Below are 20,382 nucleotides of genomic sequence, written 5' to 3'. Positions count from 1 at the left end.
GTATCTTATACAACTTTATCAGTAGTATCTCATGTTGGGATAATTTCAGTAAACACAGTATAGGATTTAACAGATTAAGGTTTAGATCTAGTCATTTAAGTTAAGTACTGAAGTAAGTTGTCTGCCTCAGACCAGATGACTCCCCCTGGTTTTACTATGTGGGACCACTGTTTGCTAGTTTCAATGAAGACTTTCCCTGCTCCTATATTTGACCATCTACATGTGGTTTTTGGTAGGCATACAGTATTCTTCAGTACATTATGATGTATTGTGAAAAAAAAAATACTTGCAAGGTCACATTTATATTTGTAGCACGGTCTCCCATGGTCTGGACCAAAGCAGAAATCACTAAGGACTAAAAAGACAAAATTTGTACTCCTGGTTTCTTAGCATTCACTCTGACATATTTACCATCAAGCCAAAAGATGAAAACATAGGTCATACATACATTACATCCTGATTTAATAGCTTTTATGATGTATATTTTGTGACAATAACTATGCCAACTAGAACAATGCTCTATGCTGGGCTAGATGCGCTTGTGGGATTTGTGTATGTGGGATGGTAGTTTTACCAGTTGAAAACTCAGGAAGAGCTAGCAAAATGCATTAAGGAGGCAAAACAGCATAAGGAATTTCTCCGCTACAAGAGATGCATTTTAAATACTGGGGCACAGTAGTACAGTGAAGTGAATTATGTAGCTATAAAATGAAGTGTGTAACTGTATCAGTGTCCAGTTTTTACTTTCCTATTGTTTTGATGTGTTTTTTTATTTTTAATAAGAGGGCAGTGTCCAAATCATGTTTAATAATAACAAAGTAATTAGTGATATATTGTTAGTTTTTTTTCTCATAGATTATTGCAAAAAGACAAGAGATACTAGGGTGAATACATATAAACATTTATTATCCCTGAGAATAGAAATTATGAGTGTAATGTAAATAATGTCCCATATATAAAGGAAAAAAGCTAATTTTCTGTAGTATATTTAATCAAGGGGCACACACACATATATATACACATATAAATAATGTATATGTATGTATGTATGTGTGTGTGATATATATATATATATATATATATATATATATATATAATATGAATGAGAGCAATGATTAATATTATAAAGCTTGCTTTTGATGGGGGAAAAGTGCTTAGGTTAGTGAGGACCTTTTGATCTTGAAATTGTATCTTGTAAGTATTGGGGGGGCTGATGATCATGGTCATACTAAAATGACTGTAGAGATCTAAAAGGGTGCTGGTTGATGATTAAAGATAAGTATGTGTACAGGGTTGTCAGCTTTTCCTTAATACCTTAAGTATTAAAGCAGTCAGAAAGCAGTTCCGACTGCTTTTAACTTTGTGGATGTTAACTTTTATACTCAGCACCCACAAAAGGTAGTGCCACTGAAAAAAATTCAGCTTACTTAACTGTATAGTTGGCAGTAGTTGATGAAATTACTAAGTTATTTCCACACCCAGAAATGAATGAAGGAAAATGTTTGTTTGTAGAGGGTTATGTGTTATTTTTAATATTGTAAACGGAGTTAAACATTGAAAATGTTTTTGTTATTTAATTTAATTTATATTGATGTTTTACTTATTTTGTTTAGTTATTTTGTTAATTACAGTAATTGATTACATTTGTACTCAGGTGTTGTTTATTTTTATTACCTGGACACTTGTAAAAAGTACAGTCATTGATTTGTTTTTGTAACTTTGTGTTGATGGCTGGATCTTATGTTTTAAAATTAATTTTGTTAATACTGAATTTATTTATGTGTTTGTTTTCCTGGCGTAGTTTTCTTTAGAATTTTAGAGCTGCATGTCCGGAAACTTTGCATTGGGTACCTTATATTGCCACCCTTCTATTCCCTGCCCCCCCATCCCCTTTTTTAAACCTACAAAAGAAGTCTTCATTTTCTACTGAATTGTGAGACTAATTTATATTGTGATGGGTATCATCTAGAACCTTGCGAAGGGTGTTACCTATTACCTTGCGCCAAAAGGGACAGACTCACACTTGCTGAATGCATTTACTCACTGTTAGCATGAAACAAACAAACAAAAAAAAAACCAACAAAAATTAAAAAACCAGAAAAAAAACACTCTCAATTTCAGCTAAGCCCAAACTGTAACAAATGTGACCATTTTGTATTTGCTTTTACCAAATGACTCATCCAACTGCATGTGTTAAGGGATAGGGCAGTGTTTTTGCACAAATAATTGGAAATCAGTCTATTTTCGGCAACTCACAAGTTATTGTTTCTCTGGTAGCTGAATGAATTGTCTTGAAGGTGAAAGGAAAATAAACAAATATCTGAGGTGTGTTTGCAACAAGGGTATTTGTTTTCTCATAAGAAGGTATGTCATTGTGTGTGGGTTATCCAGTTATGTGACACTTTTATCCAGTGCAACTTACAATTATGACTGAGTACAACCTGAGCATTTGAGGGTTAAGGTTCTTGTTTAGGGGCCCAACAGTGGCAACTTGGCAGCAGTGGGGCTTGAATTAGCAACCTTCCAATTACAAGTCAAGTACTTTAACCACTGAGTTACCACTGCCATCTACATATACAGCATAGCGCAGAAGGTTTCCAGAGAAACGACACTTCAAACACAGGTCCTTCACCAGCTGTGCAAAAAATGTGCGTACATACATACATACATACATAAAGAAAAACCTCCAATAGTTAAGCGCCACCACACGCGACAATGAAGTGTTTATTTCCGTCACCAAGGTGACAGCGTGGGCGGAGACACCAAGTGACGTTATGTGAAAGAAACGAACCAATGAACTGATAGGACGGGTGTGTGACGTCACAGTTAAAGTGAGAGGACCGTTATCCGAATAGCTCGGAATTGTAGAAAGGTAACGGCGCAGAAAATAGCTGCATATCGCATTAGTACATATTGGGTTGTGTGTAATCCCTAGTAATATTGCTTGAGTTGCATGGTGATTAAAGGAGCCCAAAATGGCTTAGTAGTAATTCGGGAAGCTTTCTCTGAGGGACCACAAGAGAATGATGCATTACACTCTGTGGTGAGTAATGCTACGCTATTTCCCTACTGCACATTCTTCGCGCTTCCCGTGATTCTGAAAATTATTCGCTATCAAATTCTCCCTTTTCTCCTTACCCACAATTGCCATTTTGACGCCATAATTTGTTTAATGCTTTCTATTTTATGGCCATTGGCTGGCTGTTATTAAAGTAAAGATATTAGATGGCTAACTTCACCTTTCGACAACTGTAAGCAGCTAGCTAGTTAGCTAGCTAGCTAGATGGATAGCTACCTATCAATGTGTGTCCACACTATTCAATGGACGCAAACTAGACGATAGTTTTTTAAGAGTTTATGAGTCGAACTTAAAGCACCACAAAATTTAACCTAATGGATTTTATCTGCGGGGCAGGTCAGTGGCATTAATGAATTTACAGATGACATTGCATATGACGTTCTCTGCTTAAGACTCTTGCAAAGCTATTAAGCTTTTACAACTTTGTGTGATTGCCGGGCATCTAGCGTGCCTGCACGGCATCACACCTTGATCTTCAGCTCCCAATATCTTGGGTAGTAAAAAAAAAAAAACTAGCGTGTAATATCTGGAATACATTTACAAACCAAATATTTAACTTTAATTCCAATACGCAATATTTTTTCCAAGATAATATGTGCAGTCTCACAAAACCCACGCAAATAGCTAACACAAGCCAACAGGACATTGATTATGCATTAATTATACATGAGATCACACCATTATGCAGACTCCCTCTCCCACCTTCATCATGCAAGCGATTAGGTCATATATGACTTGTACATCATGGGTATGGAGGTAGACTATCAGGGCTGAACACGTAGGTGATACCAAGATAAACCATCAAAGAATAGTTGCCATTTTACAGTCATTCAAATGAGTTGGCTGAAAACACACTAGTACACTGCCCACCTGCCCATAAAAGCATTAATGCTAGTCCTTTAAGAGCAAATTGGAACGCCACTAAGTGTTGAATGACCAACCGAGGTCATAGGCAATAGCTATATTTACCGTCCCAGTAACATGATCTCTGGCATTCTGGATCTCTCTGCTTATACAATTCCTCCCTGGTCTTCTCACTCAGGGGCCACAACTTCCTAAGCAAGCACACTGTCTAGCTGCTGAAAATATCACTGGTGAGCTTCACCTCCACTTTCCTAACTTTATGCTTTACCCTTTCATTTTTTATGTATGTGTTTATTTTTTATTATTTTTTTTTTTTTTTTTGCCTGGGCTATGCTTTTTAAGTTCCCTTTTTAAGGTAACTGAAGAGATCTTTTAAGATAATCACTTGTGTGTTAATTTGGGCTATGGAGGTAACCCTGGATTTTACTGCTGCTTTGTAATGGAGTCCTTGGCTGTGTTGTGAATGCATTGCCTAATTTTTGAGCAATATGTGTGAAATATCCTAGGACTGATCCTAACTCTTTGGTCATGTTTTAAGTTCACAGAGAACAAATTATAGACATTTGGAATAGGCTGTGTTTGTTTTGTTATTAGGGTTTTTAACCTAAGATAAGGGTTTTTAAGCCTTGTCCTTTATTTAGAATTGAAAGTCTCCTTTTATTATATCCTTTATAGTAACTTTATTAAGGGTACAAAAGACTTGTACCTCTTAGTGTTCCAAATTACAAATGTTATATAGTCTTGAAAAGGCCTGGATTTTCAGATGTTACTGATCAAATATTTACATCCATTAATATTTTGACATTCCTGTTCATCTGGGGTAAATGTGATCATGGCATCATAGCTGTCCATTATAACCCACCTGTCTTTGTCTATTTCCTCAGGGTTGAGCAATGAGATGCAAATGTGAGATGTGAGAAGCTGCCACAATTTTTTTTTTCCAACAGCTGGATCTGAGAGAACAGATTTGCTTGGAGCAGGTACCCAACAACCTAACACCTGTCTTCTCCCAGAGTGCACACCATGTACATGGCACTGAGAGGGAACCACTGATCGCATGCACAAGGAATGTGGAGCATTGCAGCACCTTTCTGAACACTTGTCATCTTAAATTAAAAGAAACAACAACAGCAACAACAAAAAGCCACTCAAATGGATGTAGTAGTGTTGAAACAAAACCAACCTACCTGTCGAAGTTGTGTCTGATTGTGTTTTTAGCCTGGAATGCTTACATTTTTCTGGCTGTTTGAACTACATTCTCCATAATAATAGCCTCCATAATAAGAGGTCAACTATAAAATGTATTTCTAGTTTAGTTTAATGAGCCATATGTAGGCACACATGAATTACTGTGTTTGTCATGTTGGACCATTTTAAATACATAGTGAAACTCATCTAATTTTACCAGCTACAGTGAAGGCTTTACCATTAGTGCTAGAAGATGCTACAAACTGCATTCTAAGTTGTGTGATATTAGATGGAGTGCTGTCAGTTTACTTGGGCGGGCTGAGTTTAGCTGAGAGGCGAGTCAATCGACCCACTGGTCAGAAGAAAGGGCTCAGGCTTCACTATGGCCATCATGGTAGAGCTCTTATCTGCTCACATTTCAAGGTAAATATAGCTGTCCCCAAACTCTGCCTTAAGCATTCAACATGCTGACCACGAGCATTGTTTACGTTGCGAAAAGCACCATGTGGGACAGTGACGTCCCTGTGTTGTGAATGTGTTTGGTATTAGTATCATATTTAAAGCATAAATACTTTTAAGTATGATTATATAAAAGTAGACTATACTGTTGAATCTGCAACCAATGTTTTTGTGGATCTTTTTTGTTTTGTTTTTTTAACAAAGACACACCCATCTATGAGACCTCAAAATAGGGGCTGACAGTTTCGGTTACCAGTATGACATTTTTCAGTATCATTATTTGCAATATCCAAGTGCAACATGTTCTTATTTTGCAAAATGTCACTGCCTGCAAGTCCTTGTTAGGCCATGTCTGTTTCTCACATGCCTGGCGTGCACTTCCAACGTCAGCCAAGATCAGAGGCACTCTCCTCACTCAGCCCTGGTCCACACACAACTCCATAGCGCCATAGCGCTTATCACCCCTCTTAATGCTCTTTCAACACTTTCAGGTGTAAGGGCAGAAGTACATATCTAAAACCCAACATTTCTCAAGTTCCACAATTTGTTTGGCATTGACTTCTTCAAAGGTATATTTATCAACTGTTGTGTGGTCAGCTGATTTAGTACTGTTTGAGCATAAATTATTTGATTCTGTATATTTTCTGCACAGTGTACAGAAATGATTGGACATAGCCTAAAACCATTAGAAGTAGCCAGACCATTTTTTTTTCTTGGCAGAAAGTATAACAAAAAGGAAAAGCAATTTGTGTGTGGACCTGTTTAGGCTAGTTTTGCTTACCAACAAATACTCAACCAACTGCAAAATGCTCAATGATGTTGATACATTTTTGTTTACTTTGCAAAGGACACCAAAGGAACAAGTTAGACAACAGCCTTAAGGGTTCATGTGTGTATTAAGTGTGTATGTGAGCAGTCATGGTGTGCCATGTGCTTTGGACTGCCTCCAGCATGCTGCCTACCCCAGATCCATATGCTGAATTATTGATGCCTCTGTGCACTGCACTCACACAGAGAGAGAGAGAGAGAGAGAGCGAGAGAGAGAGAGAGAGAGAGAGAGAGAGAGAGAGAGAGAGAGAGAGAGAGAGAGAGAGAGAGAGAGAGAGAGAGAGAGAGAGAGAGAGAGAAATGGGAGCCTTCCCACAGAACCCAACACGGATGGACAACACCAGATACCTTTATTTATTCAGTTGCTGCTCTGCCTTGTGAACAAGAGCCTGTCTCTCCATGAGAATGAACTGTGCCACCTTAACATGCAGCTCTACTCAGGAGACTCTCACATTACACATAAACAGCAGGGTCAGCAGCACACAGCCCAGGGCATACCAGCAGATGAGACCTCCACAAAAGCATGTAGGAGGCAGTTACTGCAGCAGCTTGGTGCAGCCAGAGTTGCCACACTTGCATACCTATATGTGTAATGAGAGTTGTGTTTGAAAGAGAGTCCTGGGCTACTGGTCAACAATGCTTTAAGGATTTAAGAGCACAGTACTCATCCAATATTCACAAATGGTGATTGCATAGTTTCCCATTGGAAAGATATGCATGAGAAATTCAGTTTTGTCTACTTTGAGAAACAGAAAAATTGGTGACCAGGACTTTTTGTTGTGCTGCTGTGTTCACACTTGATAACCTCAGACAACTTGCTGCTCTTTTCGTTTGCAGTCCATGCGGCCTGCCACCGTCTTGCCTCCGGCTGAACTTCCAGCATGTCTCGCGTCTCCTCCACGGCTAAGCGCTACGCTGGCTCTTCCTATACCAGCCACTATAGCTCATACGGCTCCTCCTTCACACCCACGCTCAGCTCCTACGACCGGGACAAGCTCCCCTACAAGGCAGCCACGTCGGGCTACTCCTCCTCCAGCTACCTGAGCTCAAGCGCCAGCCGCACCCGGAACTACAGTGCCTCATCAGAGCCAGAACGGGGTCGTCCCGTCCCACGCACTGACCTGCTGGGTAGCCGGCGCAGTGAGAGCCTGAGCCGCACGCCTGTCAAGGGCTACAGCTCAGGCCTCAATGGGGGCTCAGGCTACTCCAGCTACAGCTACACGCCGACGCCCACGAGCTACCTGTCCACATCACCCACCTCCTCCGCCAACATCTCACTCAGCCGCCGCAAATCGGTGAGCCAGAGCGACCTGACGCGTGACCTGGCCTCACTCGGCCTGACCGAGACCTCCAGCAGCGGTGGCAGCAGTGGCCTGAAGCCCTCCTACAGGAGTCGGGCCAGCGAGATGGCCGAGTCCTGCTACAGCACCACCGGCACGCGCTCAGCTTACGGGCTGTCACGCAGCTCCACGCAGGAGGCCCTGAGCAGCAACAGCCTGAGGGGCAGCAGCAGCGGAAGTCGCTTCCCAGCCTCCAGCGGCCGCTGCAGCTCGCCGCTCAGGGACTTGCCGGTAAGACTCCCAGGAATTCTCAGAGTACAGTCACTGTGGTGGGTGCTTGCTTGATGCAGCGTTAGCTGCTTCACATGGGTAATTACAGAGGTTATGTGTTCTTGTGCTTCATGGAGGGCACTGTTGTGTAGATATACTAATTAAAATCGGTCAAGTCCGTGGTATTGTCAAGGGACAGGAATTATTTTATACATGATTCATTGGTTCCTGAAATCACATCGGTCAGTTTGATTATATCTTCAATTAGGAATGATGGGATAATGCTGAGTGTCTTTGTAATTTGATTGATCCATGTGGAAAGAATGTTGCAATGTTGCACCAGCATCTCGATAGATGTCTTCATGTCTTCATCTCGCAGTCCTCATGGAGTAGTTGCCAAATTCTTGCCAACCCAATAGAATTTTACTTTAAATCAGCATTACTAACAGAACTACCAATACCTTTGCTATTGTACATTGGTAATTAATTGTAATTCTTGCTATTAAATGCCTGGCTTGTCAACACAGGAAACTGTTGGATCAGTGTCTAAATTTGGAGCAATGTCTGTCTGACTTTAAAATGAATTGTCTGGATTGAACAGATTTAGTCTGCACATCTGGGAATTTCATAAACCAATCATTTAAACAGTGCATGCCTGACTGCACTAATCAACTTACTTTAATTCTCCTGCTAATACTCTGAATATCCTGGACTGATTGTATTCAGGCTATTTATATGGCACTGAACCAGGTCGGTACACAGAGATGAAGACAAGTGATAGAACAGGGAGTGATTACTGTATAGAACCAGAGAGGACCTAAGATGAATAGTTTGCACTGGGGAGAGCATTTGGTGCAACATCAAAGACTGGATGCCTCATTTTCAATGATTTCATATGAAATGCATTATGTGATTGTACAGCTATGAAGTGGCGACCCTGCCCCTTGACATCTGAAAGAAGGGTTGCATCATTCAAATTCAAGAGAACTGCAGATACAAGAACCAAATGCCACGTTCCCAGTAACAGCATCCTTTGCGGAATTCCAGTAGTTTGAGTGTCTGAGCTAGTATTGGAGCAATTGTGTGTGTGTGTGTGTGTGTGTGTGTGTGTGTGTGTGTGTGTGTGTGCAAAGAGTATTAATGCATTTGCTCTGCCAAACTGCCATCGTTCTGAGCTTGGCATGCAGATGAAAAGAAAGTGGTACTTCTTTAATTTTACACCGATATCACAATCTCACCAGTCATCCTACAGCTTTTAATGTCTGCTTCAAGGTCCTTGAGTTCTCTGACGGGAAAAAAAACTTTGTGTAGCTTTCTTGACATCTCAGTCAAGATGTCAAATGTCTGTTCTTGGCACCTGGCTATTAGTGATATCAGTGGTACTCAGAGGTGACGACAGTTGTGAACATGTTGTTCTCTTTTATGGTATGTTGGGGGCAGTGGACGAGAAGAGTGAGTTTTCTTTCTGCAGAGAAACAGAATGTCAAGTCATAAGTGTAAAAAGCACTCTCAGAGAACCAACTGCATTTAGTTCTAAAAGACTATATGGCTTTATAAGAATACTATAGTTTGTAAGTACATAGATGGTACATAGGTAGTGTCTAGTTATCCAGTGGCAGTGGTTGGCAAATGTTTGGTAGCAGCAGTTATGTTGTTGTGTGAATGCTGTTGGTTTTGGGAGATGTTACTTTTTCAGTGAATAGTGGCAGTAGTGGCTGAGGACTGTGTAAAAACAAACATACAAAACACACATGCACAAATACACCTTGAGCTGTTTGTTTTGTACTTAGACAGTCATAAGACTATTAGTAACAGGATGCTCCTCGTCATCGAGACAGGGCCACCAACAGACTTACCTCACATATACCCACTACTGTTATTTAGCTGAGGTTTGTGGTTACAGTATATGACATGCACATTACTAGGTCTTGTCACATAACTTAAATCATTTGAACATGAATGGAGCAGTGTTTTGTTAGCGTGGTTCTGTGTCAGGCAGTGATGCCTCACTGAACTAAATTAAAGTGGTCTAGAGAATACTAAACTGCCTGGATTTAACCTTTCTGTCATGCTGTGATGCACTGTCCGTTACCGGCCAATATGATAATTCTACAGCCTATTTTTCTCCATTGAAGAAAGAGACCTGTCTTCTTGATCCTAAACTGCATCCTGCCTTTGCATTATGCCAGCAAAACAAATGATTTTCCAGTACAACTGTGCCTGCTCTTCATTTGCTTTAGTCTATTCATGCTATAGGAAATGTGTTTTATCTTATTAGTTCTAATGTGTTGGTGTTTGTTGTTGCTGTTTTTGTGTGCTTGGAGACTGAAGAGACTAGCCAGAGCTGACTAGCAGTGTTGGTCTTTCAGCCTCTGTCCCTATCATCCCAATTTCAGATGTGTAGATTAACTATGAAAGGGTCAAAGCGTGCCACCTCTGTGAGTGAGATGAAGGACTGTGCGACTTTATTTTGCCCTTTCCTGACTATTTCACGGCAAAGTTAGAACCATTCTCAAGAGCTGAGGTCTCCTTTACACCCCCAGACCTGATAATCAGACGCACTGGCCCACTTTCATCGCCTTTATTACTACTAACACGCATACTCAAGTATAATTATATCGTTTAGGTGGTTCCCAGGAGATTGTCTAACAATCCGCTTTTTCGCCAAATTTAGCCCAGTAACTTTGATAGATCCATTTAGATGAATGTCAGTTTACAGTCATTTGCGTTATTGGTTATTGTCCTGATAGTGAGGAGGGCTAGTGCCGACAGATTGGTATCGTTTATATGTTAGGATACGCACGATATTCACGTTTTTGTCATTTTTTAGCCAACTTGTACAGACTTCCACAAACATTTCTGTAATGTCTTTGACCGTCGCTCTTTATTTGAGTCCCGTCTTGTTGGCGTGGGCGTTTGAAGAGGGTGCTGTGTCTGACGCCTGCGCGCTGAGTGTCCTACTAAAACGCACTGCAACCGGCTCCCAGCTTGAATCGTGCAACCTTGAGTTACTCATCTGCGCTGACATATGACAGACTTTTTTTCTTTTTCTTTTTTTGCTGCCCCTCGCGTTTTCTTTACCGTTTATTTTTCGGCGAATTGTTTTGGAGTGATCGTAGACCGGTATGGCAGCGAGGGCTGTGTTGTCCTGAAACACCCGTTTACTGAAGTGTCCTGCCACAGGTTGTGTGAAACCCAGGAGACGATGGGATTTCTGAATACAATCCAAACATTTTGAAAGGAAGAAAAGAGAGTGTTCAATCTTAGATAAAATCGCTCTGCGGTCGGTAGAAGTTAATTAACGGAGATAATTCGTTATGCCGAGCATACGACAGTCGTACCCAGTTACCATCCCCGAGGAGTCGGCGACTTCGTATTCATTTCTGAAGCAGGATACGCGGCGAAAAACCTCAGCCATGTCAGGATCGCTTTTGGTCTCCACTTTCATGGGGCTTCTGATTAACCAAGCCAGGGTAGGAAAACGAGATTGAATTTTTCATGTCATTAAAGTACAGCTCACAATGACTGGGAGTACAAAAGAACATTGATTTAGCGAATGGACGCATGGTGAATCTCACAACATATAACGGAGGTTGCGTGAATCCATCTTCAGTAAGCGCTCTCTTGGTTGTCGGAGATCATTAATAACAAGCTGGTTATTTAATAACCAGAAACAGTCACACTCTTTTCTATTTGTTGATGAGACCGATTACATGGTATGTCAGTCTTTTCAATGTGAAATCGATCTTCAGTTTACAGCCTACTATGTAGGCTAAAACAGGAAAGGGGAAAAGTTGAGATTGAACGTTGGGGTCATCAGAGGTCACGGTTTAAAATGCCCTGTCAAAAACGTGGGGCTCCAACATGAAGGGAGTTAATCGAACCACACAGCAGAGTATACGATTCATATTACCGCTTAAGTTAAATGACTCATAGCATGTAAGTAATTTTGTGCACTTGTCTAGCATTATGTAATGCCCAGAAATCGCAAGAGCTGTCTCTGTCCACCCCGCCCCTCGTATCATGCTCCCAGCTGCTGGCCATGTTTCCTTGCTGAATGGTCATCGTTGTAATACTCCATGGATCCAGTACTTGTGTACTTGCTGTGTTGTTGTTTTTTTTGAGCCCGACAAAGTAGCGGAATTTTGTCAGATTCAGGCTGGTTGTGATATGACTGCAATGATAATTAATGGGTATCACATGAAAACCTGCTTTGGAAGCTACTTGGAAGATTTTGTGTTAGTCAAATCACGAAGTATCATCTGTTATTAAATGTATCAGGAGTGCCTCTCCCATCGCTGAGAGATGACTAAGTTGTATTTTAACTCCTGTTTTGTACTTTTCTGTTTGGGCTTTAGAACTTTAAGGCCTCATGGATACAGCCTAATCTTCTTATGTAGTTTTTTTTATTCATTTCATTTCAATTTTCGGTATTACATCTTTATAGATTGTTTTACAAATATTAGTTTATTTCTTTGTTTATTTAAACAAGTATTGCAAATAACCTCTAAAAGCAGCGTTGTCCCTGTGACTTTCCCTCCAGCCTATTTACTATTTGCTGGCCTCCAGTGCCCCTGGCCCCTGGCCTCTGGCACTGATGGCAGAGTGTCAGTTAGCTAATGAGTGTGAGCAGCAAACCCGCCAACTTGTTTATTAGCCACTGGATAAAACAGGAAATGGAGGACACGGCATTCTCCAGCACCTACAAATGTTCTGCCAGCTCACTGTGGAGTTTGTGCAGCAGGGTGGTTGTGTACAGCTATCTTTTACCCAGTCATGCCAGGAACCAGACTGCTAGTAAATGAGAGGCTGAGCATGGAAGTGGCAATTCTTTTTAGGCAATGGAATAAAGAAACTCTTAGAAATTACATTACTGGGCTTCTAATGGGTACACTGGTCTAAGTGATGCTTTCAAATGCAGGTGAGCCTCAGCTATATTTTACATTAAATCTGAGAAGTCCCGTTTGCAGTCAAGCATACTGCAGGGGAGAAAGGGTCTCTCTCCATGAGGGAATGTTGAATTTTTCAGGTATCCTTGTAATCATGTTGTTCAGCAGTTTTCTGACTCTGTGGTGCTGTGTTGGCTGTTGGTTCAGGAAAGCACAGTTTAGGAGAAAGTAATGCATATATAGGAAAATAAATCATGAATATGAAACATGGAGGTATAACTTAACACAAGTATAATAATCCGGTGTTGTTCTGACATCCTGGAACACTTTTGTGTCTACTCTGGATTAACAGCATGTTCCTACTGCCAGGGTGACAAGTCTATGAGCTAGGAAATCTCAACCAAATCAGAGATACCAGTGAACATTCCTGTTCGTTTGGTTTTCACTTTTTTTGGTTCTGGTTTTGTGTTTTTGTGTTGAGGCAGCAGAACAAGCAACTTGAAATTCTATGCTTGAAAATGACTCGCAGCAGCAACCTGAGAGTTGTTGACGTGCATAACTGTATATCTTGATATTTAAGTAACCACCTGATGACATACCTGAACCAAAGCTGCACTATGGCTCAGTGGATGGAGGCCTGTAGGTTGCAAGAGTTCATTTAATCTTTTGATCTGTATCTGTGGGTCAGAGCATGGAGCCAGGGAGCAGTGGCCCTCCAACAGCACGATTAGTCTCCCTCACCTCTGTATTACGGATGGCACTGATACCATGACCTGCTTCCCTCCTCACCAGCAGTCAAGCGGAGTAAGAGAGCAGTGAAACAGCAAGGTGTCCGTTTGCGACTATGTTATGGTGTTTTTCTGACAGGTTAATTTAGGGTTGGTCCTTTTAGTCAGCAAAACATATGATCTTAGGCATGCATAACTTGGACATGACAGACAAGATTTGCTGTCCTGAAGATTTCTGAGGAGATTGTGACTACTATGATGATGGTAGGGTGGAGCAAAACTACAGTTTGAGTGAAACATACAAAAACAAGAAAAGGGAAAAAAGGACATAATAGGAAATTGCACATTTCATAGTTGACATTTATATTTATATACCTTAATCCATTGGCAGTCCACCTTGTTCAATGTCATGTACTCAAATCAGTTTGTCCAGTACTTATGCAAATTTTCAGCCTGTACGTTTAAGATAAACATGAGTTTATCCATATCAAAGATGGTTTTAACCACATCATGAAATTCTTTTGGTAGTTGTTGTAATGATTTCTAACCAATTTCTTGTTATTCCTTTTTTTTTCCATTCCATTCCATTTCTTGTTTTTTTTTTGTTTTTTTTACTTGTTGCTAATATTGTTTGAAACCGGTATTTCTCAAATATATCCAGTCGTCTGCACATAAGGCGCAAGTACACAGTCTCAAAGTTTTAGGGTATTTAGGGTTGCTTTAACACCTGTTGTGTAATTTTGTGCTTCACCCCCAGAAGGGTTGAACAAATAAAAGGCCACTAGTCTTCAAGGCAGTTCCCACATATGTTCCACTGTACTTTACAATATAGTAGATATGGATCTCTGTCAGAAATTGACGTGGTAATAGTAGACATGGTAACAGAAGCCGCAATACAGTACAAAGCATTCCTTTATGTTCCATACAGTGGCATCTGCTGTGGAACATGGTGGAGGATCATATGTTATTTCAGGTTATGGCTGTAAAAATACAGTCGCTCAGCTGAGGCCGTCTGGAGGGCTCCCAGCAACCCACTGCTGATACAGGATCAGCTGTGCCACGGCTACGCTGGTTCAGCCAATGAGCGGATGGCCCATCTAAGAGGATGCTATTTTTGGTATTGGCGATATTACTCAGCCGTGTATGACGAACCTAGCTAGCGTGCTTGCTCTTGAGATGGCAGGGCACAACAAGAAGATTTCTACTGATAGTATTATGAGGGCAGAATGATGTTAGCCCTCATACAGCTGCTCCATGGACTGTCACATACCGAAACCACAAAAGCTTCCACGTGTATCCATGCACTGAAACTCCTAATGTTTTTACATCATTTCCATAATCGTCTGTTAATTAAGCTGCTGTTGTTGTTGTTGGAAAAGGCGACAGATGGCAAGTGTATGAGTAGTTGATATAAGGCAGCTGTTCCCAGGCATCCGGCAGCACTATGTTGGAAGCTGTGAGGCCCACGGGTGCCCGCGTGCTTGGCTGCCGTGGCTGGCATCTAGGTGAGGCCTGCTGAGCACAGCACGGCCTTCCTGCTGCTTGGTTGAGCTGTGGCTCATAGCAGATCGCGTTTCATCTCCTGTGCTTCAGCGCTCCGGAAAAACAACACCGTGTCAAGTGTCTAGTCTGTCTGCTTCTTTAATGTCTGGCTTCTGTCTAACCCATCCTCCATGCAATTTAGAAACACGTAAGGGTGATTTTTAGTTTCCACACAGAAAGATTAATAAACGCATATGTGCACACACATACACACACACACACACACACACACACACACAACTGCTGTTGTTTCTCAGTTTTCAGGGTATGGATTTGCTGTTGGTCCAAACTAATGGTTTGTCTTTTATGCTTTTTCAGAACTCCAAGAGTGCCCAAGGCCTGGTGGGACTGAAGAACCTGGGAAACACAGTGAGTCTGCTGCAAGCTGCAGATTTTTTACACAGTCACATCAGTGGCAGCCTTGATGAACTATGGTGTAGTTTATTAAAATCGGTCCCATAAAGAGACTGAATTAGTCATACATAACTATTCTGCTTGATGTCATGCATGAGCAAAGCAAAGTGCTGCCATACCCAGTTTGCTTTGGTCATCAACCGTGTGCTGAACACAGTGAGTCGGACACAGAATCATTTCATACTGTCATATCCTTCATCCTCTGGCTGTGGGAAATCCAGCAGCTTCTCAGAACCTTTGATATCGCTCTCACATTCCTTTTGATCTCTCCATTCCATGAGATTATTTGTCATCCTATCTTCTCACTTGGAACATTCAGTTAGCTTTTGCCAGGCAACAGTAATCATGCGGTCCAAAAATAAACCGCTACACGGTGCATGCTGAACTAGTTGTGCGCGGGCGTCCTTCCTGGCAGTGCTGATCTTGGGGAGCCGGCCTGTGGAGCAGGGGAACAGACCCTGCCCTTTCTGCCTGTTATGATGCATAATGACAGCATGTGGTGGTTTGTGAAGACCTCCCTCCTGCTCCTTTCTTTCTCTGCAGTGCTTTATGAATTCCATCCTCCAGTGTCTTAGCAACACGCAAAGCCTGCGAGACTACTGTCTACACAACTCCCACCGCCGAGACCTCAAGAACAACAATCGCACAAACACTGCACTCATGGAGGGTAAGGGCAATCGCACAAGAAACCCGGCTGCTATACATTTGTTTGTTTGTTTGTGTTTGTTGAGCTCTAACTCTCTTTAAATAAACGCGAGCCTTGTTTGGGCCGACTTACAGCTTTTCTCTGTCCCTGCCATTCTAGAATTTGCCAAGCTCATTCAAACCATGTGGTCATCGTCTGGCAGCGAAGCCATCAGCCCATCCGAGTTCAAAACACAGATCCAGAGATATGCCCCAAGATTTGTGGGCTATAAGTAAGTTTAGTGACCATGTCTGCGCGCTAGCTGTGCTGCTGTTCGGCTCCCTGCTGTTGCTCCACCTGTGCTGAAAGAAACACTCTCTCCATTACCCCAGCCAACAGGATGCCCAGGAGTTTCTGCGTTTCCTGCTGGATGGCCTACACAACGAGGTGAACAGGGTTACTGTTCGGCCTCGGGCAACCACAGAGGACTTTGACCATTTAGCGTAAGTGTCTGAGTGTTTGACTGGTGGGTCTGACTCCGGCTCAGCGACTCTAGAGCTGGGCCGACCAGGTCCTGCAGGGGGGCCGGAGGGCAGATGGCACCGACCAGCAGCCCTGTGCTCATAACTCGGCTGTGTTTCTAGTGGACAACATGCCAGATTGTGAGCGCTGCCTTAGGAGCATGTTGTGCTGACACACTGCGTTCTGTCCCCACAGAGATGAGGAGAAAGGGAAAAAGATGTGGAGCAAGTACCTAGAAAGGGAGGACAGCAAAATCGTAGGTATGTCTGTACAAGCAAAGCAAGAAAATATTTCTGAGCTCTTGAATATGTAAATGAGTGCATTGTCTATAGCTTGTACTCCTTAAAACAGGTGCAAACAAAATGGTTTTACAAATTAGTTTGATTTCAAATAAATGTTTTGTTACCTAATGCCGTACCTGCTGGGTTTTTCTGATGTACATTTATGCGTGTTTAGATTTGTTTGTAGGGCAGCTGAAGAGCTCCTTGACTTGTACCGACTGTGGCTACTGTTCCACTGTGTTCGATCCCTTCTGGGATCTTTCCTTACCAATCGCCAAGGTCAGTTCATCTTAGACAGCCCCCCCGCACACACACACATTCTTTGCAGCATGCATGTGGTACATTGAGCGGTGGTGTTTGACTCTGTGTGCTGTGCTCAGAAGGGGTACGGGGAGGTCAGTCTAATGGACTGCATGCGTCTCTTCACTAAAGAGGATGTTCTGGATGGAGATGAGAAACCGGTGAGAAATAGAAACTGGTTGAGCCATGCTTGCTCAGCCCTGCTTCTGCTGCGTGTTTTGTGTTAAACAGTTCTTTGCTACATGGGAAGAGTACCAGTGTGCCAAAAGGTTGTGTCTGTCTCCTTCCCCCTAGACGTGTTACAGGTGTAAAGCCAGAAGAAGATGTACAAAGAAGTTCACAATTCAAAGGTTCCCCAAAATCTTAGTGCTGCGTATCCTTTCTTATCTCCTGGGTTTGAATGTTTTAATATTTTAGGATTAGGAGAACTGATCAAGTTTAACCAGCACACATATGTGAATGGAGTTCAAGGTCTTCGTCAGGTTGCTTGAGATTGGAGTTTTTACCAATGGCTGCCGTCTATGGATAGAACTGTGTCTTTCCTTGATTCACTCGTGCAGATCTGAAACGCTTCTCAGAAGCTCGAGTCAGATCCAGCAAGCTGTCCACTTTTGTCAGCTTCCCATTGAAGGACCTGGACCTCAGGGAGTTTGCCTCGGACAGAAGTAGTTAGTCCTATCCTACGTTATATTCACAAATAAGACAGGTCAAATCAAAATGTGTTATTGTCACCCCAAAAGATAATCATGCTTGTATTCATAGTTCTGTACACGCACAAAAAAACACAGAAAGTGCAGACAATGAATAGGCAACATAACACAGGAAAGAATAAGAGCAAAAAACTGCATTAAAAATGCCCCAAAAAATCCTCTATTCTCAGTGCTGTGAAGCATAAGGTGTCTTTTGAATCCTCTGTTTCTGTCCTTATTTCTAGGTAGTGCAGTCTATAATCTGTATGCAGTGTCCAATCACTCAGGCACAACAATGGGAGGGCACTACACAGCGTACTGCTGCAACCCTGCCTCTGGAGAATGGTACACGTATAATGACTCCAGGTACTCGTTTCCTTTTTCAGTCTAAACCCACAGCCTATGCTGCCCCGTGGCTACGAAAGTGCCTGTGAGTGCCCTAGCGCAACTTTTACCCACTGTTTAATGACTACACCCCACATATCAGGGCTTGTCTCCCAAAATTCAGCCTCCCGCTGCAAGCACATGGCGTAGAATCTGCCCCAGGAACGCGCTCTTCACCGCGGCCCCTGAGCTGGGTGTCACCACTTTTCAGCAGCTTACCTTCAGCCGTTTTGTTTTTTTTTCCCCTCTGCGTGCTGCTCCCTCCCTCGCTCTTGTTCTCTGACCCCTCTCCTACTCACTCTCTCCCCAAGAAAACCGCTGTCTCGTCTTTAGAAGCGTCAACACGCCGCGTCCTTCACTGCTCCCCTCGGTGTGGGTCCTCCCCCTTCACTTTCGCCTTTTTGCGCAAATCCCATAATGACAACATCATTATCTTTATCACCACAAATGGCATTTATCTCTATTTATGGCAGTAATGACTTACTGCACCTGAACCACAGGTGGGAATGCAGCAGCACAAAAATTCAGGCGAGGACAATACCTGACGTGAACCTCCGTCTTCCTGCAGAGTAACGCCAATGTCCTCCAGCCAGGTGCGCAGCAGTGACGCGTATGTGCTCTTCTACGAGCGAGTTGGCCTCTGAGGCTGCGTGGCTTGCAGGAGGCTCCTGACAGACGAGGAGCTTGTCGACCCTGCTGGACACCTGGGAGAACTACAACGTAACGTCCTCACCGGAACTCTGACGCCAGGTCCAGTTCATTTCTAGCGGGGAGCACAAGGTGTGGTGACCGTGTGCGTCTCTGTGTGAGTGTGTACCCAAAGGGCAGCTCCTGGGGAGACACTGTCAGGCAATAAAATCCTCTTGGCTCCATATCAGAAGCTCCTTGCTATGCACCGCAGCAGAACTCTGGCCCAACAGAGCCGCCTTCTTTAAGATCGCCTCAGTATAAAGACTTTTTTCCTTACCATTTTTTTTCTTGTTTTTTTTTTTTAAATGTATCGCTGCACTTTGGGAGTTGAACTGGTATAAGGCTCCCCCTGCTGGGGCATTGAGAGAACAACCCCTTACCTGCGATTCACACACTAGTTGACATGCCTCTGTTCCACCCCTGCACTACTTACCTCTCCCATGCTAATGTTTAGTGGTTCTTTCACCTGTCAATCTCTCCTGGCCAGTCTCCTCTGTGTCCTGCCCTCGGACCTCCCGAGAAGTGGGAGGGTCAGAGGGGTCTGTGGAAGGACCGAGTAGCTATGGCATGGAGGCGTTTGTGGGTGTTTTTTTTAATATATAATTCAGAGTGGCTGCTACTGATATCTGATACTTTAAATGCTGTGAATGAGAGGACAGTTCACTTCAGATGACTATAATTACCAAAATAGTCCCAGAGAAGGCGGATTGGTTTATCCTCAATTTCATGCCATTGAACATCAGAAAAATGTTTTGAAAAAACACTATATCTGTATATTTTTATATATGATGCAATATAGAGAATGTAATATACAGTGGTGCTGAAAATGACCCGTTACTGTTTTCAGTTTAACAGGAGAAATTGAATGGATACTATTTATGCTTACAGGTGAAAATATGATGAGTCACTTGTCAACAGTGGCAATCAAAGTATATATAAAATAATAAATTTTAGACAAACTACCATTCTTTGTGTCTTGGTGTTTATGTAGAATTCTGAATCAAAATGATGCACTGCCTTTTGCATTGTGGTTCAATAGTCATGTTAAAAGAACATTGTTTGAGCAATAATGTTCTTACTGATCATTATCACTGTAGCTTAAGCCTTGCGAAAGCCAAGAGGTGTCCACACGTCCCTGCACACATATTCAATCATTTAAATCATGCTGACAATTTTTCCATTACTTAAACTGATCTGTCTTTATGGAGGTTACATTTCCACAAAGTAACATCAATCTAATTGACTTACAAGACAATCATAGGTTCCAAGGAAGTTGCTGAGAAATGAACTTGGAAACCATATATACAGGGAATGGTTACTTATCAGTAGGTGTAGCTGGAGAAGTAGGAA

The 20,382-nt window shown here is 42.3% G+C and overlaps 1 protein-coding gene across 5 annotated transcripts; it reads left to right on the top strand.

Moving 5' to 3' along the window:
• The first annotated feature begins 2,841 nt into the window (after positions 1 to 2,841).
• On the top strand, positions 2,842 to 19,997 carry usp2a (ubiquitin specific peptidase 2a). 5 transcript variants are annotated; one of them, XM_026997703.2, is made up of 15 exons: positions 2,842 to 3,043; positions 4,122 to 4,173; positions 4,828 to 4,923; positions 7,256 to 7,989; positions 15,446 to 15,496; positions 16,085 to 16,208; positions 16,347 to 16,458; positions 16,559 to 16,669; positions 16,884 to 16,948; positions 17,145 to 17,248; positions 17,350 to 17,430; positions 17,564 to 17,642; positions 17,830 to 17,934; positions 18,204 to 18,324; positions 18,911 to 19,997. In XM_026997703.2, the coding sequence occupies exons 4-15, from the start codon at positions 7,300 to 7,302 to the stop codon at positions 18,984 to 18,986; spliced, it is 1,719 nt and encodes a 572-aa protein (XP_026853504.2). In that variant the 5' UTR covers positions 2,842 to 3,043; positions 4,122 to 4,173; positions 4,828 to 4,923; positions 7,256 to 7,299; the 3' UTR covers positions 18,987 to 19,997. The 5 variants fall into 5 exon arrangements, with proteins under 5 accessions (XP_026853504.2, XP_026853502.2, XP_026853503.2 ...); XM_026997701.2 differs by having other exon boundaries at positions 17,830 to 17,937; XM_026997702.2 differs by lacking the exons at positions 2,842 to 3,043; positions 4,122 to 4,173; positions 4,828 to 4,923 and adding an exon at positions 4,936 to 5,554 and having other exon boundaries at positions 17,830 to 17,937.
• The last annotated feature ends 385 nt before the right edge of the window (positions 19,998 to 20,382 follow it).

This window comes from Electrophorus electricus, chromosome 15, assembly GCF_013358815.1.
Source record: "Electrophorus electricus isolate fEleEle1 chromosome 15, fEleEle1.pri, whole genome shotgun sequence".
In the NCBI taxonomy this organism is placed as follows: domain Eukaryota; kingdom Metazoa; phylum Chordata; class Actinopteri; order Gymnotiformes; family Gymnotidae; genus Electrophorus; species Electrophorus electricus.
The sequence above is the reverse complement of the archived record's forward strand: the minus strand, read 5'-3'. Positions and strand labels throughout refer to the sequence as shown.